A 27569-nucleotide genomic window follows, 5' to 3' on the forward strand; every position below is an offset into this window, starting at 1 on the left:
AAAAAAATTCTGCTCCGAGAAAGTTTTTGATAAAATAGGGTCTTTATAGTATTAGCGGAGTGCTCGGAAAAACAAATTGGTCATCCAATAGAAAAATTGACAAAGTTATCAAATTTTTTTTCGAAGAAGCATGAAGCACCCCCCCAGAAAATTTTTCTGCGCACGCTACTGCTAATAAGAATTATAGAACTGTTGCCGCACCCATGGCGACGAGTACATGTCATGGCTCGGATCATCACTCGCTCTAAAGTTTGTGTGTGGTACTATACTCTATATCATTAAATCACAGTGCTAGATGCAATGACCTCCCCCTTTTAATGATGATCTACAGCTAGATCATGCATGTGAGATCATGCATATCAATATCAATCATTAACCCCCCCCCCCTAATTGTGACCTGCGGCCCGAGCCTCCTGTTCTAATTTCTCCTGTTTCAGTCGCTCTATCATCCGCTGCTCCTCCAGTCGCTTCATCCTCTCCCTCTTCCTCGCCTCCTCCTCCTTACGCTTAGCTTCCCATTCGGCCAATCGGGTAGCCTCCTCCTCCTTCCTCTGCGCCTCTTCTGCCTCCCTTAAACATGCACACATTCAGGGGGGATTTGGAGGGGGCAGATGCCTTGCCCTTAGGGATCCGACGCCCTGCAGACCCCCCTTTGAACTATTTTGAGACATTCGTTTTTGGCTGACGGACCCTAAAATTTTTCTAAGGGCGCCTTTGACGCCAATAAATACTAATTTTTTAAGGGTAGCGCGCGCCGAAAAAATGCAATTTTTTGTTAGAAATTTTCAAAAAAGTGCCTAAAATTGCTATTTTTGACCTGTTTTTTCAATTTTCAAAATTTCGCAAAAAAAACTGTTTTTTTAGTGCTTTGGCCCTCCTTTACAATTTTTTTTGTATAATCAATTTATACAGATTACAGATTATATACAGATTTTATACAGATGATATTCAGATTTTCTAGACTATCAAACAATAGAGAAATAGTGGAATTGAATTATTAGCAATGCTTTTCAATTGACTTTTTGTTTTGATGTTCTGCACCAAAATTCTATTTTTCCACTTTGATTTGTAAAGTCATACGTTATTTGCCTAAAAAATTGAGTCTAAAACGTTTATAATGAAAACTATTCTTGAAAAACTTTTACACAATTGTACTTCTCATTAACGCGCGAAACCTTAGTTTTGCACAATTTGAAAGGAAGCCCCTTGAGCGCAATAGTACGCATTAAAAAAACTCTCCTCGAGTGACTCATTCTTGCCCTCTTTAGGATTTTTGTGAGTAAAAAATTTGCACGAGCTTCGAAACAAAAAACATAGAAGTTAAATCAGCTTTGTTGAGATTTTGATGATTTTTACTACCTTGCGAAAATCCATTTAAATGGATTTAAATCCATTTTTATGCAACAAAAATCGATTTTGTCCTACCTTAAAACTAAATTCAATCTATTCTAAATCAATTGACGTATCGAACTGGGCTATCGTAGATCGATTTCTATACAGTATATTATCTGTATAAATATTGATTAAAATCGGTTTCAATCTCAACTTTGTCAGTGCCGGTAAGATAGTAGATACATAGTTCAAGTTTCAAATATCCTAATATGTAGCGCTCATAGATAAGACTAATTCTAGTTAAAGTGATTTCCAAAGATGGAAAGTGATTCCCGAAACTTCAGTGATTCCCACAGTTGATGTCTAAGCTGCATTTTGACGGATTCTTGTGTACGAAGCATTTGTGGTATTCCTTTTCAGTGGCTACACAGCTGGATTTTCAGTTTTTTGTCGACGTTGTCTATTTGTATCGCATTCAACTTCGTCTGATTTTCAGCTTTCCCTTGTTGTTCCGACTTTCAAATTGGTAATTCTAGCAAATTTTCGACTTAGCGTATTTTCTGCGCATTTTATCCTAACATGATAGTGAAAATATTAGTAAATTTGGTTCAAAATCGGGTTATGGTTAGTTTATTGGGGTCGTATGACTTTGTTGCTTGGGTCAAGATTTGACACCGAAGTCAGATGTTATTTAAGTAAGTAGCGAAGGGGGGATTTAATTGATAAGAATCATACGACTTCGGTACTTACCCGATTTACGATGCCAACCGCAGGGGGATGTATTTACAAAACGTGAACAAGTCGATAAAAACCCCGGACTTGGGACCCGTCAGCTTTGACAGGGGGAGTAGGTAAAAGGGAAAAACCATAGGGGGCAGTTGTGATTAAGGGGATGACAGCACCGATATGAAGTGGCGTGACATTAACAAAAACGGAGCACAAATAGAGATAAGAAGAAGTGGAGGTTAGAGAGCGGATTAAAAATAGAACGAGTTAACGAGCGTAAGATTCAGTAGGTCCCAGTTGTGGTCGCTATCTGAACTCATCTGTTAATTGTTTCACAGCGAGTGAAGTAAGAACGTAAGTCGAAGTGCCTTGTGGAAAATTAGTTAGAGCAGAAGTTAGTACAAGTCAGAGAGCTTAGTCGACACGTGTACTGACCGAGTACGCAGAGAAGAAATTGTTAAGTGTGTACAGATCGCAAACCATTCTGTTGTATATTACTAAATTATATGCTGGCCGAATTAGTAGGCCCTTTGTATTCATTCAGACTTATACATATATTGAATTCATTAGAGAGAAAGGAATTCGTTATACGCGACTTCAAGCGAGATATAGCAAGCAAGAGCATCACTGACTAAGGGGGAGCAATAGAATACAGTAGAGGACAACTCACCACTAAAAATAACCCTTTCGGGATTGTCGTTAATACCGAGCCTTAGTGCCCCCTGCTTTAGCACGGTAAAAGGGATAGCTTCGCAAGACTGTGTGTGAAAATCCTAAAGACGACACATTTGTGGTATTCCTTTTCAGTGGCTACACAGCTGGATTTTCAGTTTTTTGTCGACGTTGTCTATTTGTATCGCATTCAACTTCGTCTGATTTTCAGCTTTCCCTTGTTGTTCCGACTTTCGATGCGAAAGTAACGGAATATTTGTGCTCGGGGTGGGTTTTTTTTCTTCAGACAAATTTCGACTTTTTAACTAGCCATTTTTGACGGAATTTTTAAAAATCATTCAAAAAGTATTGTTGTCCTGAGCTTAAATTTGAAAAGAAATTTCACCTGTGATCATTTTTCGTAAAGTTATGAGGGTTTAAAGATTGCCATTTTGGCCATTTTGACCTATTTGGGACAATTAACGCGCGATATAATTCGCGCTATTAACGCGTAAGCGGAGATTTATTCCGTCTTATAAATCGATCCAAATTGGTTGAACGAAGCTTATTTGCCATAATTGATGTGTTACAAGGAACGAAAACTATCTTTTTGTACTTTATATGGCGTGTGGGGGATGATTTTCTTAAAAAATTTCAAATTGTAGAAAAAAAAAGTTTCATTTTATTTTATTTCATATAATGTTTTTATGTTATTACTGCTGCTCCATATACCTTCAAAAGCAGTCGGAACATTCAGGGCTTCGCCCTGATACGAGCAGTCTTGTACTTTCTCATTGTAGTCATCTCTCTATTTTTCCTCTTTGATGGAGTATTTTTTCCAACGAGATTGTATATTAGCACATTTAGCTGGTCTTTTTCAAATGGAATTATCACATCGTCAATAACTAACTAATTTTTCGCGATACTTTTTAGTGGGAACTTATTCTTTTTTATTGTCCGAGAATCAAGGGTTTTTTATTAGAAGCGTTGTTTCAAGGAAATTCTAGTCCACGAAACTTTCATTTGTTAGAATTTACAAGTTCCATAGAACTAAACTGTATGTCTAGCATTTTTTCAAATACCCCCATTTTTATGAAAATTTATATCAAAAAAGTATTCCAACCGGGTTGTGTATATATTTCATTCTGTCTTGCTGTATTTATTGACCTTTGATACTTCAATTCAAACTAAAAAATAGAGAGAAATAAACCAGCCCAAGTATAAAACAACCAACCATGCGCGGAGTATTTAAGCCAGCCGAAACGTTACATCACATCAATGAAATAAATAATTATTATATTACACTTGCGGATTTTCGGCTAGTTGATGCTTCTGCTGGTTTAGATACCACCAATAATTATTTTTGGGTCTTATGCAATAAACGGCCCAAAATCAATTTTCTACATCGTAAGTTGAAAATTTTGCGATCAAATTTGATTGGGTAATTTTAGCCAATCAATTTCAAGTTACACGGTCAGGCATTCCGATCAACTTTTCTAGCAGATAAAAATATGAGCCGAAATTGCCGAAAAGGTGGAACTTTGAGTCAAATTATTAATTCATTTATAATCAATTAATTTTGAGTCACTTGTGAAACCTTGCCCAGACAAGCAAAATTCAGTAAAATGGCTTGAAAAAACAATATTAATTTTCTCTATCATTTCGGCTAATATTTTTATCTGCTTGAAAGTTCAATTGAAATGGCAGAAAATGTCGATGGAACTAGCTTCGCTAATTAGCCAATCAAATTCATCCACAAGAATTTCAGTTCAAGAGATGTAGAAATAATGAATTTGGGCCGTTTATTGCATAAGACCCTTATTTTTAAAAAAAATAAAAAATTGATTAATAAAAATAAGTAAATTTAGATAATTACTTGATTCGCTCCTGCAGAATCTGTTTGTCGATCTCTGCTCGCTTCTTCGCTTCTGCCACCTTTTTCTCTTCCTCCTCCGCCTGCTTCTTCTCCAGCTCCTTCTGTCGTCTCTTCCGCAACACCTCTATCCTCCGCCTCTCCGCCGGCGTCAACTTGTCAAGGTCAATCTACGAACAGAAACACTTTTCAAGGTCAACCTAGAGACAAACGGGGACCACGAAACAGTAGCAGCCTTTAGTGACATCTAATTGGTTGAGATAAATGCACTTGAGTTGATGGGTGTTAAAGTTTAGTGATGAATATTTAATAGTTCTGATGATTTATTTTTTCAAGTACGCGAAAGAAGGAAAAGTCATTAAAAAGAGTTATAAACAGAAGTCGCCAAACTGGGTCAGAAAAGAAAACAACTTTTTTGTTTCTTCTTTTTTATTTGTTGTTTGGTCAGCATGATGACAATTTTTGAATTAGTTAAATGCCTGATATTAATATTTCTGATACTGATGGGTGTTATCGGCTCTAATCCAAACACTCCTCCCAATACCCCCCCCCCCCCCCCCACATTTGAATTGCAATTTTGAATTTTTTAAACATTGTCATAGTGTTGTGAATATTTGCATGATGATCAATCCAAAATTTGTACATACTTTTCATCATAACATCATGCATTTATCCATTAGAAGACGAAATTAAACAATGAAAGAAGAAATTTTGAAATGTGTGTGTGTGTGGGGGGGGGGGGGGGGGGGGTGAGTGGAAAAGAATTGAAAAATCTGCTCCATCCTATGGCCAACTTCATTTTATGTTACAAACAGACTAAATTTTGATGAGATAATTACAATTGGTTGATTATTTAATGAATTTTATTTACCTCGTCCAGTAAATCTGAAAAAAAAAAATCAAATTTTCAACTTGATCGAAATATTCGTAGTCAGTCTGGGATACAAGTTATCGAAACAATCTTGTTAGTATAACACTGGTTAATTTATATTATATTATATACTCGTCCTCAGAATCGGATCCAATCTGAAATTTCAAATTGTGATTAAACAAAAGTGCCTAGAAACGCCTTTTTTGGCCTGTTTTTTCAAAAAATTGCCTGCGGTTCAGAAATTTCGGCCAAAACATGGTCTTTGTAGTGATTTGGGAGAGCTCAGAAAATCAATTTGGCCGCCTAAAAAAAAAAGGTTGGACAAAATTTCGATTTTTTTTGAAAATCCACCCCCCCCCCCCCCTCGTGAAACTCCTAGATTCGCCCCTGTCCCATGGTAGTAATATAGGGCAGCTAGCACTGGCCAATATTAAACATTATCAAACATCGTCAATATATAATATATACTAATTTCGTGGAAGGAGAACTAGCCGACAAATGCGCTTTTTTTTGGTAAAACACTGCATTTTTTTCAAACAAAACAGCATGAGAAAAAATATATGCGAAATTATGCCAAATACAGTCATTTTGAGGTCTCGCCAGAGGACGTAAAGTTTGAAATGACTCAGCAAAAGATACACGAAAATTTTCAAAACACCATCAAAAAAATCCTACACAGTCATTGTAAATTGAACGCATTTTTCTTTTTGTTAAATCAAATAAAAAGAAAAATGCATGTAAAAATGCTCGGCTCTATCTATAAGTAAATTGTTTCCATGTGACGTCATGACACAAACAAGTTTAGAATAATTAAATTCTTTTTGATAAACATCACTTGAAAGAGCGCCATAAGAGTAATATCAATTTTTTGTAAATTGTATTAAAAAAGTCACATATAAAATTTTTTGGCCATTATTTTGATGTTTTCTTTTACTTTTTCAGACGTCTAAGAAAAAGCGATTCATTATATTTCAAAAAGTGATTCAAAAATTACTCACCAGGGTTCATTTTCCTCCAGTCGACTTTCGGTTCTTCTTTTTTCTCCTCATTTTCGTCTCCTTCATCGACTGTGTCCTGCTTCGATGACTCATCTTTCACTTTACCCCCACGTGACTTACTCGAACCCTTACCACTTTTGCCCCCCTTAGCCGGCGAAGGTGGGGCTAAAAACTTCCCACTTTTTCTAGCTCTCTGCGGGGAGGGGCTTATAGAACCACTACGAGAGGGCGATTTTCTTCCGGTTTTTAAACCAACTTTACTCTGTTTTCCATCGGCGTGAGAAATCGAAATTTTAGGAGCAATTTCTTCAGTTTTTTCTCTTTCGTTGAACTTTTTATGCGTTAAAGTTTCGATCATTTTTGCTTTGTTTATAGCTTTTGTCATTCTACTTTTGATTTCCTGGTCAACTTTAACTTTTTCATGTTGTTCGATTACGTGCAGATCTTTTAACTTCCCAGCCAATGATTGGGCCAATGGTGTCATTGCATTTGGCGAAGTTTTCAGAAACTTCGAAGGTTGTTCACTTTTTCTAAGTTTTTCTTGCGAATATTTTCGGTCAAATTTCTTTTCAGTAATTGTGACCGAAATCACAGGCTGGTCTCCTTTCTCCGAATCTTTGTCGGTCAAATTGGTTTTTTGCTTTTCTAGTCTTGAATCGCTGCCGTGTTTTTCTTTTTTGAAAGAAACTGATTTTTCCACTTTTTCCAATTTATGATTGCTGTTTGACAAAGTCGTCACAATTCGGACAACTTTTTCTGCTTTGGCCAAAGCTTTGTAGCTGTCTTTTTCATTCCTGGTTGACAACTTTGAGCTGACAGAATCTTTGGATTTTGCTGGTTTCTCTACTTTCCTGAAAACACGAGGCTTTGTTAAGGTAATGAAAAAATGTGGAAGTTTTTTTCGGGAAAGATACTTACAAGTTTCCTTTTTTGTTCCCTTTTCGGTTTCGGGACTTGCTTTCTCGCATTTTCAGCGCCACTGAAACAAAAAAAAAACAATTTTTAATGACTAAAGTCGACTAAAATAGCAAAATATATGTGAGAGATAGAAAAATAATTGAGCAGAACTGAAGAATGAAGATGAAGAAAAATAAAAGTTCTACTCAGCTTACTGTTCTTGGCATAAATGAGTGCAAAGGCCTCTAAAAGGTAACAAATTGAAGTTTCAATGTATACTAGGATTTTCTCGAGGGGGGCGGATTTCCAAAAAAAATTTCGAAAATTTTGACCTTTTTTTTTCAGGTCGACCACATTGATTTTCGGAGTTTTCCTAAAGCAGTAATAAAGACACTGTTTACGCCAAATTTTCTGCGTCGCAGGCACAATTTTGAAAAAACAGGTCAAAAAAGCCGTTTTTGGGCAGTTTTTGGAGAAGTTTGACAAAAAAAATCGCGTTTTTTTGGCGCGCGCTCCCCCTCAAAGTTAGTATATACTTGCGCCCAAGGCGCATTTAGAAAAATTTTAGAGTCGGTCGGCCAAAAATGGATTTCTTAAAAAGAACCAAAGGGTCGGCAGGGGGCCGAATCCCTGAAGAAAAAGTGTCCGCCCCCCCGCCCTCCCCCCTAAATCCGCTGGTGAATCTTTATATTTATTATTTTTTAGTTATTGTGTAATATCTATCTGAACAATTTCAGAATCAGGGACGTACCTTTGATCGAAAATTTTTACAATTTTACTGGGACTATTTATTAGAAATTACCATATGCTTGTATACTGTATTCTCATCAATTAATTAAATGTGAACGCGAGGGTCTTCAAATAGCTTTTTCCTGTTTCCTCAACCCCTCGTAAAATTACCACATAAAAAATGTCTTCAAGTTGTTCACATCGCAGTTCGTATAAAATAAGAGTGGGTTTCATACCTGTTCACTGCTTTGTTCACACTGTTATAATTTAACACAATTTATTACAGCAAAATTTTTGTATTTGCATTAGGTAAATCGCATTTCAGCAAAAACTAAAATGAGGTCTTTTCTGTTACCCCCCCCCCCCCACCCCCACCAAAAAAATATCGAACTTTTAATTGAGCTTTTGTTGTCATTTTAAACCCAGATTCATTTTTGCTGGTATCAATTTCAACCAATCGGATTCAAGCATCATGATCAGACTTTCAAATTGCAAAAAAAAATCAGCTTTTTGGCCATATAACAGAAAAGACTCAAAGGAGGAAAGAGCTATCAATCTTAGGGAGTGCGGTCTGCATTTAGACAAACGCGTATTCAGACACTGTATTAACCAATCAGAATCGAGACTAGGAAGAAATGAAATTCATTTCTTCCTTGTCTCGATTCTGATTGGTTAATACAGTGTCTGAATACGCGGTTGTCTAAATACTGCTACGTAACCAAATCTTAGTATGCTCACTTTCTTCCATGTTTCGTTTCTCCTCCGCCTTCTTTTTTTCCTCTTCTTCCTTCTCCCCATCCACATCTTTGTTCTTCTGTCCAATTGTGTTCAACTGGTCAGTCCACGACACATTCTCAAACTCAGCCTAAAAGTCACAACGACGACAGTTGCGTGTAAATTTATCCCCAAAGATAGCAGGATTCAAAGAATTAACCCCAAAGATAAAAGATATGCTGGATGCAGTGCAAATTGCATAGAAAGTTATACTACACCGATATCTGAAAAAAGGAACAAGCTAAATATATTTTTTTCGTTTGTCTATGCCTAATAAAATGCTACAATTTTGAATTTCCGTATCATGATTTTGTAATATTGCTGCCGCAATATACTGATTTCCTATGCGACTTTATTTCGCGAAAACGTAGTGCTATATAAGACTCGGTAGAGAGGCATTTTTTCTCTGATCAGTGTAAAACTATATTTGAAACCCCCCTCAGAGATTTGACCCCCTGCGGACCCAAAGAATCACCTTTCTGTACTGTTTTGATATATCCATGTTGGCTGTCTGACCCTTAAATATTTCTAAAGGCGCCGTGAGCACCAATATACACTAAATTTGAGTCGGATTAAGGCAGCGCGCGTCGCCGCTTTGTGTAATACCAGCTCAATTTTTTGTTTAGAGTTTTAACCTCTGTTGGCAAGCTCGCAGCATGTTGGCACGACTGCGGAGGTCATTATTTTAAGTTATTTATGTTGCTGGAAAAATAGCAATTCTCGGTCTACCAATTTTCAAAAAAATATATGACTTGAAACTGTTTTTTGGACTGTTTTTTATAAATTGCTTTGTACAGTGACAATAATTATATCATAAGTTATGTTTGAAAGTGACAACTAAAAATTTACCAACGTTTTTTTACACTTTTTAATTTACCTGTCCGATTTAACTTGTATCTGTATCTACGAACAGAGTTGGTTCAGTGTTATCTATGTTTGATCCATGCTACAGTACTGAATTTACTACATTTGCTTGAGAATGTTGGAGCAGGTGCTAGGGAGTTTAGCAGACCGGTTTTTCAACAGACCAATCTTTAAGCAGACTCAGAACGATTAGCAAGTCACAACGCTAACGTCAAACGCGGCATTTCCTATTAGTGTCAGCTTGCTCCGCTGCGCTTCCATTCGGCTCGAGTTTAAATGTGGTGCCGGATATCAAGCCGACGGGACTTCAAGCCGAATTGTAAAATTAGGGACTTCAAGCCGAATAATTCCTTATAAAGTCGTGAAATATGAACCATTTGAAAACTTTTTTGAAGAACTTCTGAATTTCATGATCTTTCTTCACTAGTTACTGGCGTTTGCATATAATTTAAGCTTCCAAATGATGTTCCGGAAAGTTGAAAAGTAAAACATGGTTGAAGGCATTTTTCATGTTTGTAATTTTTGCATTTCAAAAACCGGCTGATGTTATTAACGGATGCGAATCACAAGTGGTGCATTGTCATGAATAACGCTTATTATGGACTAAACTTGCCAAAATTTTAGAAAAGCATCATTTTGCAGATGATAAAATAGCGTTTTGGGGTGCTTGTAAAGTTTTAATTTCGGCTTGAAGTCCATTCGACTTGAAGTCCCGTTGGCTTGTTGTTCTAGACCCGTTTAAATGTGCGTCTAAATCTTTGTATTGTCGCTAAGTTAGGCTATTGTGTTTTTGAAGTTGATAGTTTTGTTGACAAATTGTGGGATAATTGTTTTATTGAGGCTGTCAATCAATCATACATCAATTATTGAGACTAGAATTTCAAAAAATGTTTCAAAAAATTTCTAAAATATTTAAGAAACAGGTGCGGTTTTTTTCCGTTTTGCAAACGTATTTACAAGAAGGCGAAGAATTGAGTATTTACAACTGTAAAATTTGGTTTTACAGTTCAGTTACTTTTTTTCCAGCTATTAACGGCTAATCAGGGGGGTGAAAAATCGATAATTGCATATCCGATAAATCGCGATACATTATCTCGAAATATCTATCGACTGGAACCTCGATATTTTACCTAATACCAAATTTCGAGCAATCAAACCAATCAGAAGCTGTGCACGCAAACAAACTTAATGTAGCGATTGATATATTCACAAGATGTGTCACACTTGTGCTTTTGTTAAACCACCAGTTGTCATGATCAAAGCAATCGCACTGTTCTATTTTGCTGAGAGCACTTCCAATTCATGTGACAAGTACTATAAATGCAAAAAACACTCCACTATTCGCAAGTGCCAAAAAGAGCCGGAATATCAAAGTTAATGTCGCATATTCGTTCGGCTCATCCGAACTTCAAGCAAAATTTTTGCCAGAAGCAGCGGCTTGTAGAGATTAGTTTTACCAACCAGAAAACGGCAAACCTGTTTGGATGGTTGGACTGGATTATCATGGACGACCATCCAATTTTCGTTGGAACAGAAAATTGAAAACAGGTGGAGTGTAGTGGAATGTTGACTCCCGTCACCGCCAAACCAAGTAGTCAAATCAACTATCAACCTAGTCTCGTATAACATTCGCAGTTTACTACATCTGTCAAGGCGAATGCTATTTGCCAACGCCATAATGACTCGCCAGGTTACTATGTTTGCCTTGACCGAAACATGGCTCACTGATTCCGTTACGGATGCCGCCATATTTCTTCCTGGTTATCGTATCTTCAGACGTGACCGTGATCACCGTCATACTGGCAGTAGCCGTCATGTGGGTGTCCTAATCAGCATTGCTGACTGGGTAAAAGCGGACGTTGTGCAACTCTCTCGCCAGTACAACAATTGTGTATCCGTTATGTGTAGTGTCGTTGCGGTCAACTTCATTGTTTGCTGTATTTACAACCCTCCATCCACCAGCCTTTACCACTGGTCACTAGCCGACTTCTCTTCATTAGTCCCGACTTGGCAAGGGCTCAATCCACTCTGACTTGCTCATTCACAATAATATGTGGCGACATCAACTTCACGTCCACTAACTGGATTGCGATGTCTTCTGCGAACACCTATGAATATAAAATACTGAAAATCCTTTCCCAATACAACTTTGAACAGCTGCTCGGCGCCAACTTCGACGTTATCCTGTGCAATGCAGACAGCTTTGTTCTAAATTGCTGCCGTGATAAATCGTTATCCGACTCTCTGCAAACCATGGGCCGGGCTCTCTCTGACCATCAACCTTATTGCATTGAACTCGATCTTTCCATAACAGCTATTAACCGACCTTCTAGCACCCAGTTCAGTTACTCCAGAGTCGACTGGGAAGAAATGGCTAATTACTTCCGAACCCACAAGTTTTCTCCTTATTGCTACAGTAGTGTGGACGTCCTTACATGCTCCTGGTACAAATGGATAAACGACGGTATCGCACGGCATGTTCCAAAAAGAACGAAGCACCGCCGTAATCTTCCTCCGTGGACCTCACAAGCGACGTCCAACCTCATCAAAATTGCAAATATTCGCCGGAAGCATGTGGACTATTCTAACCCGACCACGTTGTGCAATGCATAGGTCTCGGCAATGAATGCTCTCAACGACGATAAACAACAGTATGAGTGTGACGTATTCTCTAGCCGAAACTTCGGAGACCTATATCGGTACTTCAAATCTGTTAAAGGTTCTTCAACTCTGCCTGACAAAATGCATTGGAACCAGCTGGAAGCTGCTACGGACATTGATAAGGCTGATTTATTCAACAAATACTTCGCTTCCGTATATAATCCTCTGTCGCACGATTCTTCTCCTCTTCCAGACAAACAGTCACATTCGACAATTCACCATATCACAATCACGAATGAAGCCATTGAGCATATCTGCGCGAAGATGAAAATCTCAGTCTCTACAGGCCCGGACAATCTTCCAAACTGCATTTTCAAACATCTGTACCAGGTCATATCACCGTCGCTGCTGCTTCTCTTCAAAACATGTACGTGCAAGGGTCTTTTCCCCAGTGTCTGGAAGGAATCTGTGATCGTTCCAATCTTCAAAGATGGTAACAAATCCTTGGTTTCCTGTTACCGACGGATATCACTGCTACCTGCGGCCAGTAAAATATTTGAGCGTGTAATATTCAATAAGCTGTACGATTTTGTGAGTCCTAAGCTCTCATCGAATCAATTTGGATACCTGCGAAATCAGTCTGCTGTTTTGCAGCTCCTTCAGTACCTCGACAATCTGTATGATAAATACGATGATTTGAGCGTCAATGAATTACTGAAGTTGTACGTGGACTTTGAGAAAGCTTTCGATCGTGTATCACACTCTGTACTTATTCGCAAGCTTCACCAAATCGGTGTAAAAGGAAAGCTACTCTCCCTTGTCGCAAGCTTCCTGATTGGTCGTTCCCAAAGGGTTAGAGTTGGCGAGAAACTTTCACAGGCGTTGCTTATTACAAGTGGTGTTCCCCAAGGCTCCATACTTGGACCTTTATTGTTTCTCATTTATTTGAACGATTTGCTTACCGCCTTAACCTGCCTCAATTCTGCCTTCGCAGACGATATCAAACTCTGGTCAACGTCATTCCCGGATCTGTCAAATGATGCGAATACTATCATTCGTTGGTGCGCTGATAACTACATGTCAATTAATCCAACCAAGAGCAAGACGATTTGGTTTCGCGGTACACCTCGAGACGTACACTGCAGTAATCTTACCATTCATCGCGATAGTAAAGAACGCGATCTCGGCGTCTTCATCACTGACACACTGACATGGTCACATCACACCAATTTTCGGGTCTCCAAAGCTTCAAAAAGTCTGCTTCTTATCAAGCGCAACACATCTGACTCTTGTGCCTCCTTCACTAAACCTCATGCTTATTGTGGGTTTATCGTCCCAGTCCTTCTATATGGGTCGCCAGTATATTGTGCTAATCGCTCTGAACTGAAGAATCTTGAGCAAGCAACCAAATTGATTTTAAATTTTACACCTCTACCCTATAAGCAAAGATTGGCTCAGCTCGCTCTTCTGCCTATTTGTCTATACATTGAACTTCATGATCTCTTACTCTTTTCTTCAATATTAAATGGAAAATACGATTATGACTCGTCTTCACATGTACGCTTCTCTGCTCCATCGACTACCAGGAGTACTACTACTGTTGCCTTTCATGTCAAGAATTACCGGTATACCAAATGCGAAAACAACTTCTGGAACAGGTGTTCACGATTAGCGATTTTTATTGACCCGATCGTCAACTTCCATCAGCCCGCTGGTCTGAAACAGCGCCTCACTCGACTGTACAAGAACTTCGCGACTGACGTCTATGACACAGACAACTTGTGCACTTGGAAGATGCACTGTCGATGCTCAAATTGCCGAAACTCTCCCTCGCTTAGATTCCGACTGTTATCGGGTTGAAACATACCCTTGAGACTTTAGTCTCTAAATCCCATTATTATGATTATTATTATTATTACTGTTTGCGAGAGTGGGAACACTCGCAGGTTTTCGAAATAGAAGCAAAGATGTAGCAAAATTTTCACAAAATACAAAAACTTATTTACAAGAGAAGTGGAAAAACAAATTGAAGTAGAGTTACCCCGGGATGACCAAAAATACTAGTCATACAATTTCCATATATGGAAAAAGGCTAGTAAAAAACACAAAAACAATTTTGGGGGCAATTTCAAAAAAACTTAGAAAAATTTTTGTCGTCGCCATCAAAAAAATGCCTGTCATACATCTTCCTTATATGGAAATTGTATGACTAGTGTTTTTTTTCAGAAAACAAAAATAAAAAAAATCAAAGCTTTCAGTCGTAGCAGCCCAAAAAACGCTTTAATGTTTTGCCAGCAGCTGAATTGATTGCTAAAAGCTTTTTTTCACAAAAAAAAAATTTTTTTTTTTAAATTTTTATCATACAATTTCCATATATGGAAATTGTATGGCTAGCAGTTTTTTTCATACCATTTTTTTCCTTTTTTATGAAGAGATACCAATTTCGATACCAAAACAACTATAAAATACCTTTGAAATGAGATTAAACTCATTTTGCAAAAACGTATGAAATTTGTAGGTTTAGCATTTTTCCATAGACTAAGTGTATGAAGTTGTATGATTAGCATTTTCGGTCTATAGAGGTCAACCCGGGACCCGAGCATTTGGACTTGTTATTGACGGGTAGACATCACATAACGCGCACTACTTAGCCATGTTTGCATCTTTTATAAACAAGAAGAATGAAAAGCAATATAGAAGCGAAAGACAAATAAAATACGTTTTCTATCTCTATTTTTTGATATAGGGGTGCCGACTGTCCCAAGTTTGAATTATGATGGACAATGCTAAGCAATCTCTAGTTTGCATTGGGGTATCATAACATTGTATATGTTTTTTATCGTGTTAAACAATCTTGGATGGACGACCACTTATTCACTTTAAAAAGACAAATTTATTGTTAAGCGTTGCGCTCCATAACCCCTCAACCATTGCGCTTAATTTCAGCTACAACATTGCATTAAGTATTCTGTCAATCATTTAATATATTGGTTTCTGATAATCGCAATTATCGGATAATCTATCAAGAGGGTTCAATGTATCGCGATATTCTATCGACATCGAATTATCTATCGTCGATACGATACTTCACACCCCAGTGGCTAAATCTTACAGCCAAAAACATAGTTCAGTTAGGTTCCTCCGACTCCCTAAAATTAATTATCCAGAGAAGTTTTTGATGAAAATTCTAAAAAAAAAAAGTTAACAAAAAATTAAAACATTCAATTGTTAATGTTTCATTAGCCAATTTTCAATTGCTCTTCTTTGATGTTGTGGCCAGACTGCTTTGTGCAAATTGAACAGCCTTGTTTTGTATGACTTCATAACTGCTCGAGAAAATAAAAACTTTTCAGCGAGAAGTAAATTATAGGCGTAAAATTAGTCCTAAAAATACTTCTCGACCCGTTTTACATGCAAAGTCATATGATATCAGAAAAGGACTTTGACACGAGTATTTTTTGAACTTTACCTTGTAGTCGTCGCTGCCCATATCCACGAAGATTTCCTCGGGGTCGACGTCGTAGAATCCGAGTCCGGGTCTCACCAGCATCACCAGGTCTCGCAGCAATTTCTCCTCCTTCTCTGCACGAAGGGGGTTAGTCCGAGTTAGATTAGTTATTGGTTAGTTAAGACAATTAAAATTTTATAAATATCGTCGTTACAAACAGTTGATTCACAAACAACCTTGTATATGGCGTTAGAATGGACATTAACTAGTCCGATTTAATCAACAAAAATCCAAGCCAGACAAAATTCAAGGAGTTTTTAATTAGTTTTATTTGGAAACATTGCTTAGATTGTTTTGAGTTTTGCTTTTTTTAATCTGGATTTTGATCATCTAAATTCGATCACTCTTATAATTATGAAAATTATTGTTATAACAAGCATTTTGCTAAATCACAGAATGGTTGAATCTGGATTATCTAATTCCAATCGTTAAACACCAGAAGTCAGATCCGTCAAAACCTAATTTTTTTTTGCAAATTAATTCAGGTTCGTTTCTTTGTCGTTTTGTACTTACCATCGCGGGGTCTCAAATATGCTTTGCCAGTCTCTGGATCTACATACAGCTCAAACCCAAGTCCCACTCCTAAAATTTGAGCATTTCATTACAAATACAAGAGTGTAACCAATCATGTACACGTTTCTTTTCCAGCTGTCGAAATTTGAAAAAGACGAAATGAGTCTGAAAAAAAACTCACCCGAGCGCAAATATTTTGTTACTTTCGTGACATAAGTCGGAACAACAACAAAAATAAAATGTTTTCAGGCAAATCAATTGTGGGTTATTAATAAAAATTACAAACCAGGCCAACAATTTTACTGCCTAGGATAACACCATTGAAGCTGCAGGTCAGTCAGTTCACAGCTGTCTCAAAGCGGAAGTTTATTTAGTAAGTTTTTGGTACTTGGCGAGAAAAACATTTACAGAATTGAAATTATTTGAAACTTAAGCTCAGGACTACAATACCTTTTGCATGATGTAAAAAGAATTGTAAAAAACGGCTAGTTAAAAAGTAGAATTTTGTTTGAAGAAAAAAGCTCACCCCGAGCATATTTAATCCGTTACTTTTGTTACAAAAGTCGGAACAACAATAAGAAAATGTTTTCAGGCAAATCCATTGTGGGTAATCAATAAAATTACAAACCAGGTCAACAATTTTACTGCCTAGGATAACACCATTGAAGCTGCAGGTCAGTCAGTTCACAGCTGTCTCAAAGCGGAAGTTTATTTAGTAAGTTTTTGGTACTTGGCGAGAAAAACATTTACAGAATTGAAATTATTTGAAACTTAAGCTCAGGACTACAATACCTTTTGCATGATATAAAAAGAATTGTAAAAAACGGCTAGTTAAAAAGTAGAATTTTGTTTGAAGAAAAAAGCTCACCCCGAGCATATTTAATCCGTTACTTTTGTTACAAAAGTCGGAACAACAATAAGAAAATGTTTTCAGGCAAATCCATTGTGGGTAGTCAATAAAATTACAAACCAGGCCAACAATTTTACTGCTTAGGAGATTACCATTAGACCTACAGATCCAATCACAGGTGTCTCAGAGCGGAAGTTTATTTAGTAGGTTTGTGGTACTTGGCGAGAAATAAATTCTCAGATTTGAAAAAAATATTATTAACCCAAGCTCAAGACTACAATACCTTTTGCATGATATAAAAAGAATTGTCAGCATCGGCTAGTTAAAAAGTTGAAATTCATCTGAAGATAAAAAACCTCCCCGAGCACATATATTCCGTTACTTTAGTTACGAAAGTCGGAACAGCAATAATTTTCGTTGTTGAAATAAGTTCAACTATAACATCGAACATACCATTAAAAGACATAAAAACATATGCTCTGAGACATATATTAGCATCCAATAGTTTTAGGGGCGGCAGTTTTAGTTCGCGTTTTTTTAAATATAGCTTTTGAGCCTTTTCATTTTGCAAAAAACTGTATTTTATTAATGTGCGGGTGAATTGATCAAAATCAATAGTATGTCAAGGGCGATATTGATTATTTGCGTTTCACGCGAATTTTTGAAAAAAAAACAGGCCAAAAAGAGTTTTTTTGGCACTTTTTGGAGTTTTGATCAAAAATTTACATTTTTTTGCCCCCCCCCCCTTCTCTCAAAGTTAGTATTTATTGACAATCCTGTGCAATCTTCTATAGATGAGGTCTAATTTGGGTTGAAACATTGGAAATTGCAAGCAACTAAGAGCAAAACTGACATTAATGATATTAATGAAGTGAAATGGTTCTTAAACATAATTGAGATTGCATGGCACAGCAGATTGGTTATCTTTTCGACCATGCGGGCAAACCTGCAGAGTGGTTGGTTATCTTTTCGAAGTCGGGTTCAATCAAATACTTTATCATTTTTATTGAAGGCGTGTTTGTGTTGGTCAGTTCAGTTAAACCATCACGGTTGGGAGTTACTACTTAACCAAATCGACAAAGTCAAGTCGTGATCAAACAGATTTGAAAAGATAACATCATTTCGTAGCGTTATTTGATTGTTAATGCCATATTGTTTTGGCAATATCATTTTTTCGGCCAGTTATTTAATCTAAAAGTGCTCAGCTTGGCAGCGGAAATAATTTTTTCACTCAATTCAACTCGTAAAATCTGCGTCAAAAATCTTAAGAATTGTAAAAAAAATGTGACGCTAAAGAATAGCCAAAAATAGGTTTTGACCGATTAATAAGGTCACCGATATTGCTGAGGGTCACAAATTTTTCGTCTTTAACTATAAGAAGTCAACAACCAGTTATTTAAACAACAACAGTAGCAGAAAAAAACGACAATTATGCTCAAGCCGTTACACTGTATATGCCAAACATCAGCAAAGCTCGCTTTATTATTCAAATACTTCTTTAATGCTGACGCATAACTGTGTTTATGAAGAAAGAAATCTACTTTAACTACAAAAAAATTGACAGCCTAGCCATGTTTTAAATTATCTAAACGCCAAATATGATTTAGCTATTATTTTGTGTCAGAGTGATAGTTGATAATGTTGAATGGTGTATACGTTTTAATACATCGAAACCACTGGCTTACTACATTTTTTTCGGTTCTTGCATATAAATATGAAATTTTCTCAAATTTGAAAAATCATTATGGAAAGTCATATCGTTACTGTTTCGACACCTGCTGGATATATCAAAGGATCCGTGAAAACAACACGATATGGAAGCGTTGCTAATCAGTTCCTGGGAGTCCCTTATGTACAAAACCAGCCAGTTGGTCAATACAGATTCAAAAAGTGTGATTTGTTAACCAAACTACCAGAAGAGAGTTTCGAAGCAGTTTCATTTGGAAATGCTGCTATTCAAGTAAGCAATTTTTGTTTGCAAACTTATGTTTGAACTTCCCACTCAATCCATCGAAAATTGTCATATGACGGCAAAAATGAAAAATCTGACTTTTAGCCGCCTGGATTTACCAATCCAGACATTCAGAAAAACGAGGATTGTCTATCTATCAATATATGGACTCCAAAAATGAAACCAGAAAATCAACAAAACGCCACAGTGAATCCAAAACTGCGTCCAGTATTTGTTTTTATCCATGGAGGAGCCTTTCAAGGAGGCACAGCTTCGGACAGAATTTACAATGGAGCTAATTTAAGTGCCAGCCAAGATATTGTAGTTGTGACTTTCAACTACCGTCTCGGAGTTCTCGGATTCCTCAATTTGCCCGGGGTAGTGGAGCCTAATCTGGGTTTGAGGGACCAGGAAGTTGCTCTTCAGTGGGTGGACTCCTATATTGAGTGCTTTGGAGGGAACCCAAATAATATCACACTTTGGTTAGTCAAAGTCAAAGATTCTTAGTAGATTTTTTATTAGCATGTAATTATGCACCGTAATGACATTCAACAAATAATGGCTTTTGTATCCACATTCAAAAAAACCCAGAAATCATACAAAAAATTTGGAAAACTCTAGATACATTTTAAAAAATTCGAAGCGATTTTGACAAAAACAAAAAATTAAATTTCATGTTTACTCAGATGTGAATAAAGATTAGTCAATTTTAGTGGCCATAGCGCTGGATCAGTGTCGGTGGCCTATCACTCTATCAACCCAAACTCTCACTTCAACTTCGAAAGAATCATTTTGATGAGTGGAGGTTGGTAAAGCATATAGAAACCATTAAGAGTAGACGATTGAAAAAAGAACTTTTTAGTCAAAAAATTAAACGTTTTTCGTCATTTTTTCGGAAAAACGAAGCGGATTGATAATTTGTAATGATAAAAAACTGAAATATGGTATTACGCTAGCAATACTATGGATGCCGGACAAAACGCTTGCTAGTAATATAGGGCTCTTTCTACTTTCTATCTTAGAAAGTAACTTTAAAATTCGCTGGAAATATTTTATTAGAAAAGAAGTTAGTATTAATTTACTGCAAGTTGCCTTTAGACTCGATATTTATTTTAAGGGTGAGATTTGAGATATTTTGACTGAGAATGGATAGTAATGTATAGAGAAGGGTTGGGGTGGTTGAAGAGAAAATTGTTGGAATGAATTTCGGTAGTTTTTAGCTTCTGTTTATACTCAACTGGGAAATCTCCCAATTTGTCGTAGCAAATAAGAAGTTATCGTGAGTGTTATTCGTGGATTCGTATTTCACGAGATGAGTTGTTCGTATATTCGTGATTTACGAGAGGAATCATTATAATTCGTATGTAACGAGAATAGTCGTTTTAATCTCCAATGCTTAAAACGTTATACGAGTTATTCCAGTAGCTTTTCCATATTTAACATATTTATTTTATAGTGGCGATGCGTCGCGCTTTGTGAGCACAATGAAGTGTATTTTTCTCTTTCAATTTGAAATCAGAACAAGACTGCTCGTAACAGGGCGAAGCCTTGAATGTTCCGACTGCCTTTTAAGGTTTATCGAGCACATAAAAAAATTAAATGTAATGAAATAAAATGAAAAAAAAAATTTCTTAAATTTGAAATTTTTTTAATGAAATGATCACCCCACACGCCATATAAAGTTTAAAAGAATAAATTTTCCAAACCAATTTGGAATAATTTCAAGACGGATTAAATCTCCGCTTACGCGTTAATAGCGCGAAACATATCGAGCGTTAATTGTCCCAAATTGGCCAAAATGGCAATCTTTAAACCCTCATAACTTTACGAAAAATGATCACAAGTGAAATATCTTTTCAAATTTAAGCTCAGGACAACAATACCTTTTGAATGATATAAAACAATTTTGTCAAAAATGGCTAGTTAAAAAGTCGAGATTTGTCTGAAGAAAAAAAAACCCACCCCGAGCAAAAATATTCCGTCACTTTCGTATCGAAAGTCGGAACAACAATGGCTAACACCACTACAAATGAAAGCTGATTGTAGTAAGAGCGAGCTATTCACTCTGAGAATTAGTTTTAATTTCAGTCTGAAAAAAGGAAAAATATTCAGACAAAAATTTGTTGACATAAAAAACTTCGAAATTTTTTGTAACACCCAAACTTTGATAATAGTTTACTGATTTAGCTTGAAAAACACCATATAGGCCAAATTCTTTTCGTGAACGCTCGAAAAAATTCGCAATGATTTTCAAATTGGGGAGTGACATTTACCACATAAGACCGAAAGCCCAAAATTATTGTTTCGGTTTAGTTAGTTTTAGATTCGGTCATCATGATCCAAATTTCAAATAACGAAAAGCTCAGTTGAACAGGCAGCAGTATTACTGTAAAAATTCTGTTTTAGATGAAAAAGAGCTATTCGATTATCTTTTAAAATATTTAGCTCCGACGTTTTGGTCCACATCAACCCAATCAAACAAGGAAGATTGTGAGAGATCAATAAAATATTCAAACGAGTTCTTGATTCAGAACGGTTGGAAGGATCAACAAAACACCACACACGAAGTAGAATTGGTTCAAAAATTTCTTCAAGATCTACATGTCGAGGCTTTCCACAATCAAAACGTCAAATCGTCTGGAAAAATTATGAAGTTCATTCCGTTTATGGATTTCGATTTTCAGAGCAATCTGATCAAAATTCAGACAAAATTGAACAAAATTAGGGAAATTTTGATTACATCAACCCAATCTGAGGGTGATGCATTTCTATGTAACTTTTTAAGAGAAAAAATTAGCGATCGTCTAAATCAAAACGACAGAGAATTATACACAGGCTCATTAGCGCGAGTTTTTGAGAGATTTTTACCCAAAGATGCTCAAAATGGCGAGAATTACGAGAAAATTTGTAACTTTTATGAGGGAAAGAAAGTTCTTTTTGGCGATGTTGAAGAGACATTATTCCACAAATGTGCTTTAGCCGTCGGAAATTATTTGAGCGATTATCCTCTCCTGAAATGCCTCAAATTCGTTCTCAAAATGAAATCAGATGCTACAAAAGTATACTTCAAGTTGCACGATTATAAGCAAACGAACGGCCGACTTCCGGATTACTTTAATTGTACACATGGTTATGAAATGCCGCTACTTTTTAACTTCTTGAATGAAAACCACACTCAAAAAGACCAAGACGTAAGCGTAAAAACTATGAATTTAGTCGGTGCATTGTGCCGATTTGATGAAATTTCATCAGAAGATCGTGAACAATTATTTGGTTCACCTGTTACGCTCAATATCGAAAAACTGCAACCAGAAATCAAAATAAAAAACTTGAGTATTTCAAAAACCGAAGATGATTTGGTTAAATATGGATCGGGTGACGCAGTTAATCACGAGCTAGCGTATTGGGATATTTTAGAGTTCTGGGATGAAATTGCGCCTCTCGACTATTTCAACTAAAGCAGTGTGGTTGACAGTTGAAAAAACGTGCATTCGCTAAACTAATGATGATTGGTTTGATAAAAAGTTGGAATAAAATTTCTAAATGTCGGTTACCTATGACTGATAGATTATTTTTGCCTAAAATGCACATTTCAACTTACGTTCAATAAAATCTTTTATGTTAATGTTTTGGTTAATTGAACGTTTAGTTTTTTTCCTATAATTTTGAGCATTTATTGGTTTTAAGCCTTTTTAAGCCCAGCTTTCTGATGTTGATCACTCTTAAAACATATGGTAAAACCAAAACCCTATGGTACGTAAGGAAAAATAGGGGTCCGGGGTCGCTAAAAAGGTCCTCAATTTGACTTACCTCCTTTGGGTCTGACGATTTTCTTTCCAGTGATCGGATCTATGATAGTCTCCATCTCACATGCCAACTCTAAACGACATGAATTCAATTATATTTTCTGGAAAAAAACACTCAATCATTTTTTCTCCAAAAAATTAACATAAGTGTAACAAGTCTAACCAATGAAAAGAAATAAAAATTCTTTTCGGTAATAATTCTCATACTGAAAGTTTTGGAAGAGCGTTCTGAATCGCAAACTTTTGATGTATCTTTTTGTTAAATACATTTAGGCAAACCTTTGAGGGTTCCGGACTTGGTTCTGACGAACATCTTGCCAGTGACTGGGTCGATAGTAACCTCCATGTCTTCGTCTAATTCTGAAAAAAACCAACTCAAATTAAATCTTTCGGCCTAATCTAAAAGCAAACAAGACTGCTCGTATCAGGGCGAAGCCCTGAATGATCCGACTGCCTTTTAAGGTTTATGGAGCAGTAATAACATTAAAAAAATAAATGTAAGAAAAAATAAAATGAAATTTTTTTTCTCTGAAATTTGAATTTTTTAAATGAAAATCATCCCCCCACACGCCATACAAAGTACAAAAGGTTATATTTTGCTCCTTGTAACAAACCAATTATGGCGAATAAGCTTCTTTTAACCAATTTGGAACGATTTCTAAGACGGATTAACTCTCCGCGTACGCGTTAATAGCGCGAAATATATCGCGCGTTAATTGTCCCAAATTGGCCAAAATGGCAATCTTTAAACCCCCATAACTTTACGAAAAATGATCACAGGTGAAATATCTTTTCAAATTTGAGCTCAGGACAACAATAATTTTTGAATGATAAAAAAAATTCCGTCAAAAATGGCTAGTTCAAAAGTCGAAATTTGTCTGAAGAAAAAAAAAACCCACCCCGAGCACAAATATTCCGTTACTTTCGTATCGAAAGTCGGAACAATTATCTTCAGGCTAGCAAAGTTAGCATCACTGAATAAGAGTAGCCGGTTGCTTTTCAGGCAGCATAGATAATTTAAACCCCTTTTTATTCCGACTTTCGACACGAAAGTAACGGAATATTTGTGCTCGGGGTGGGTTTTTTTTTCTTCCGACAAAATTCGACTTTTTAACTAGCCATTTTTGACGGAATTTTTTTATATCATTCGAAAGGTATTGTTGTCTTGAGCTCAAATTTGAAAAGATATTTCACTTGTGATCATTTTTCGTAAAGTTATGGGGGTTTAAAGATTGCCATTTTGGCCAATATGGGACAATTAACGCGCGATATATTTCGCGCTATTAACGCGTAAGCGGAGAGTTAATCCGTCTTATAAATCGTTCCAAATTGGTTGAACGAAGCTTATTTGCCATAATTGATTTGTTACAAGGAACGAAATCTATCTTTTTGTACTTTATATGGCGTGTGGGGGGATGATTTTTATTAAAAAATTTCAAATTTAAAAAAAATTTCATTTTGTTTTATTACTTTTAATTTTTTTTATAATGTTATTACTGCTCCATAAATCTTAATAGGCAGTCGGAACATTCAGGGCTTCGCCCTGATACGAGCAGTCTTGTTTTAAATTTAAAGGAAAAAGTTTTCCATGAAGGCCGTTTGTTTGTAAGCGATGCGAAATATGGACCTACATGTGCGCTTAGAACATTAGCATTGAACTTAAATGATTACAACTGTAATAAAAAACTCAATTTAAAAAACATGGAAAAGTTCTGCATTTGATTTTAGCAATACTTAAGTTCCAGGGAAGCGCCTAACGCGTTCATAAGTTTTCGAGAACTAGATTATTTTAAATAACCTATTTGTTCCGACCATTGGAAATGGGGAGGAACTTTGTATTTACGGTGTGTTTTAGTTTTATTTTTTTATTTTTTTTTGTTTTCCACGCATAATTATCAGACTGGGCTGAGTTTCATATTAACTAACTACCACAAATAATTATCGGCGATAAAATTAACAGCGAAAAAAAACTGTTTACTACATCCGAAGAGAAATATTCTGCTAAATTTCAGTGGGCAAAACAAGGACAATGGGGTCCCCTTTTTGTGTTCCGGTCAGTACAGGCGTCAAATTTGACAAAACATCAAGTTTTCAGAACATTGCGAGGCAGTTATGAAAAGAAATAAGTTTGTTTCAGTTGTGTAATCCATAAGGTAGTTTCTAAGCCAAGCATTATTGATGAAAAGCTTCAAAACTTTCGTTCAGCCGCTGTACCAATGAGCATCCAAATTTGATTTACAACACGCTCGCAAAATTTGATCAGTCGATGTGAAAGTTTTTCATCAGCATTGAGAAATGGAAGCATTAGAAGATATTCATTATACAAGAGATATAAATTTAATAGACTCTGAAACGTTCAAAAGGTGATTTTGATAATTAGTTGACCAAAAATCAAATTTTTAGTTAACTGTTTGTTTTTCAAGTTTTTCTATTACAAGTTTTGGTAATAAATCCAGAAACCTTGAAGCGATTCTTTACTGAAGTTTTTTTCACATGATACTGCAAAAAAAACGCACCAATAATTTCCAACTTTGTAGTCGGATTGAAGGCACAAAATTTTATGCCAAATATCACATGCCAAAAAACTTCCACTGCCATAAAAAAGGAAGAAAATTTGGGTTCAGTATCTTTTTTTTCACAAAAAATTAGTACAATGCTACATAACAGCTTTGTATGATGCAGAGAGATGTTATGTATTCAGGCCCTGTGAGCTTTGATTAGAGCTGCAGAGAAATTTTCCAAAAATTGTCATAAAAAGAATTTTGATTTTTCAGATTTTTGCGAAGATTAACTCTTCGCATACAGTCACTATACGTTAAATTTCAATAAATCAACCAATTATTGTTGTATAAATTTTAAGAACAAAACAGAAAAATCGATTTTCATTACACTAAAATTGACCCGGATCGGAGCTTCTTCTGCTTTTTGGTCAGTAACAAGCTAATCTTGATTTGTGTAAAATAATAGTTATGCTATTTTTTAAATTGGCATCAATATACACTAAGTTGTCATTACGAGGCCGAACTATACACTAGGCAGGCGCAACGTTTGGTGCGTTTAAGTTATTGGATTTCAGAGAAAAGTCTAAAAAAAATGTTACAAACTGCAAATGGATTCCACACACAAAATTTTGTAGATTCTGCGCAAAAATATCTTGTAGTGTAACCTTTGTTGGCACATTGATTTCCCCGCACTGTTCTGTATTCCGCAAATTTTGCATCGGATTCCGCAAATTAGACTGCTTTTTTTAGCTTTTCTCATAACACAGTGTTTTAGCTATTTGTTCATGAAATCGAAAGTGTCAAATAGGTCCAAAATGTTGCGGATTTTGCGACAAATTTGTTCTCATCCAGTTGCGGAATTCGCTCACAGTTCACAAAATACACAGTTTGGCCTCATAATGGACGAGCGCACGCCAAAAAAGCGGTTTTTGTTGAACATTCTAAAAGGTTACCAAAAACGGTCAGTTGGCTTGTTTTTTTTCAAAAGTTGCCTGCCATGATCTTTATACGGTTTTAGGAGACATTGCGTCGGCTAAAAATCCACAAAAGTAGAACTTTTTTTGAAATTATGTTATTTATTGTTTGATCCTAACTGACATTTTTTTTTCTTAAACCTGATTCTGAGACTGAAATTCAAATTTAATCCTCAGTAAATTGTCGAAACAATAATGAACGACGCATACAATAATAAAATCAGGTTATGAAACTGAGACTTTACCCATAAAGCGTCCGGACATTGTCTTCACGTAAGTCTTGCCAGTTCTGGGATCCGTGAACATCGTGATATCATCTCCCATTTCTAAAGTTAGAGACCAAGTAACTTCAATTTAGAACAAAAAAAAGTCATTTTATATACATGAATATATGGTTTTGAATTGAACGATCGGCTTAAAATCTATACTTTTTATAGTTAAGTATGAACAAACCCATGCACTGGCATGAAAACACAATTGAAAATGTGAACATGGTATAACTGGTATGTTCGATGATATTTTACCAAAAAATGGCTTCCTGTTCAGCTTTTTGCTCTTGGTTGCCGATTGCTGCTTAGCAATTTTGAAGATATCTAAAAATTATCGGGATTATTTAAGAAAATTACAATATAAAATATTTAAGAAAGTGTAATGCTAAAAAAGATAAAAGCTCATTGCATTCTTTTCCATTATAACTCCATCCCCCTCCCCAAATTTAGACCCCATTACTTATACAAAATCTTACTGGGGCTGGGAATATAACGGAAAAAAGCCGCCTCTAAAGAAAAAATTCTAATTGGCTCTTTATTTTCAAGAATTATATGCAAAATAATATGAGCCTCGAGCGTAGCGAGGACTAACCGAGAATGTTTCCGCTCTTGGTCCGCATAAACAGCTTGCCAGTTTCCGGGTCAATGAAGATCTCACAATCGTCGGAAAGTTCTAGAAGGAAAACAAAAAAGCAGGTTTAAATTAAAGAACTCACAGAAATAAATAGTCACACTGGGTAATGTTGGTATTCTTTTTTTGCGCGAATTCAGTTTTTGCCATAAAATACCATAAAAACAACCGTCTATCTATTTCATAAACTCACATTTTACAATGTTTCTAGTAGAAATTGCTTTTCAAATAATTGGGAGTGGTGGTGAAA

At 36.1% G+C, this 27569-nt stretch overlaps 2 protein-coding genes across 4 annotated transcripts in view; one reads left to right on the forward strand and one right to left on the reverse strand.

Moving 5' to 3' along the window:
- Positions 1 to 27361, reverse strand: part of LOC134839484 (axoneme-associated protein mst101(2)-like) — a gene marked incomplete at its 5' end in the record, with an annotated part of 38354 nt that extends 10993 nt beyond the window's left edge. Inside the window, 12 exon segments of the mRNA XM_063855051.1 lie at positions 506 to 570; positions 4586 to 4752; positions 5454 to 5467; positions 6452 to 7302; positions 7370 to 7430; positions 8816 to 8942; positions 15786 to 15898; positions 16338 to 16406; positions 22949 to 23017; positions 23224 to 23304; positions 26665 to 26745; positions 27281 to 27361. Of these exon segments, the coding sequence (XP_063711121.1) occupies positions 506 to 570; positions 4586 to 4752; positions 5454 to 5467; positions 6452 to 7302; positions 7370 to 7430; positions 8816 to 8942; positions 15786 to 15898; positions 16338 to 16406; positions 22949 to 23017; positions 23224 to 23304; positions 26665 to 26745; positions 27281 to 27361 (1779 nt within the window).
- Positions 18225 to 22763, forward strand: LOC134839019 (cholinesterase-like). 3 transcript variants are annotated; one of them, XM_063854409.1, is made up of 4 exons: positions 18225 to 19147; positions 19244 to 19620; positions 19852 to 19943; positions 21545 to 22763. In XM_063854409.1, exons 1-4 carry the CDS (start codon positions 18932 to 18934, stop codon positions 22594 to 22596), a joined length of 1737 nt encoding a protein of 578 aa, XP_063710479.1. In that variant the 5' UTR covers positions 18225 to 18931; the 3' UTR covers positions 22597 to 22763. The 3 variants fall into 3 exon arrangements, with proteins under 3 accessions (XP_063710479.1, XP_063710480.1, XP_063710481.1); XM_063854410.1 differs by having other exon boundaries at positions 21584 to 22763; XM_063854411.1 differs by lacking the exon at positions 21545 to 22763 and having other exon boundaries at positions 19852 to 19972.
- Positions 27362 to 27569: the final 208 nt, after the last annotated feature.

The sequence above is a fragment of the Symsagittifera roscoffensis genome, chromosome 2, assembly GCF_963678635.1.
Source record: "Symsagittifera roscoffensis chromosome 2, txSymRosc1.1, whole genome shotgun sequence".
Classification (NCBI taxonomy): Eukaryota; Metazoa; Xenacoelomorpha; order Acoela; family Convolutidae; genus Symsagittifera; species Symsagittifera roscoffensis.

Coding starts and splice junctions, on each gene's coding strand:
- LOC134839019 (XM_063854409.1), top strand. CDS start 18,932: ATGGAAAGTCATATCGTTACTGTTTCGACACCTGCTGGATATATCAAA. Junction 19,621..19,851: donor CCAAATAATATCACACTTTG/GTTAGTCAAAGT, acceptor AGTCAATTTTAG/TGGCCATAGCGCTGGATCAG. Junction 19,944..21,544: donor AATCATTTTGATGAGTGGAG/GTTGGTAAAGCA, acceptor ATTCTGTTTTAG/ATGAAAAAGAGCTATTCGAT.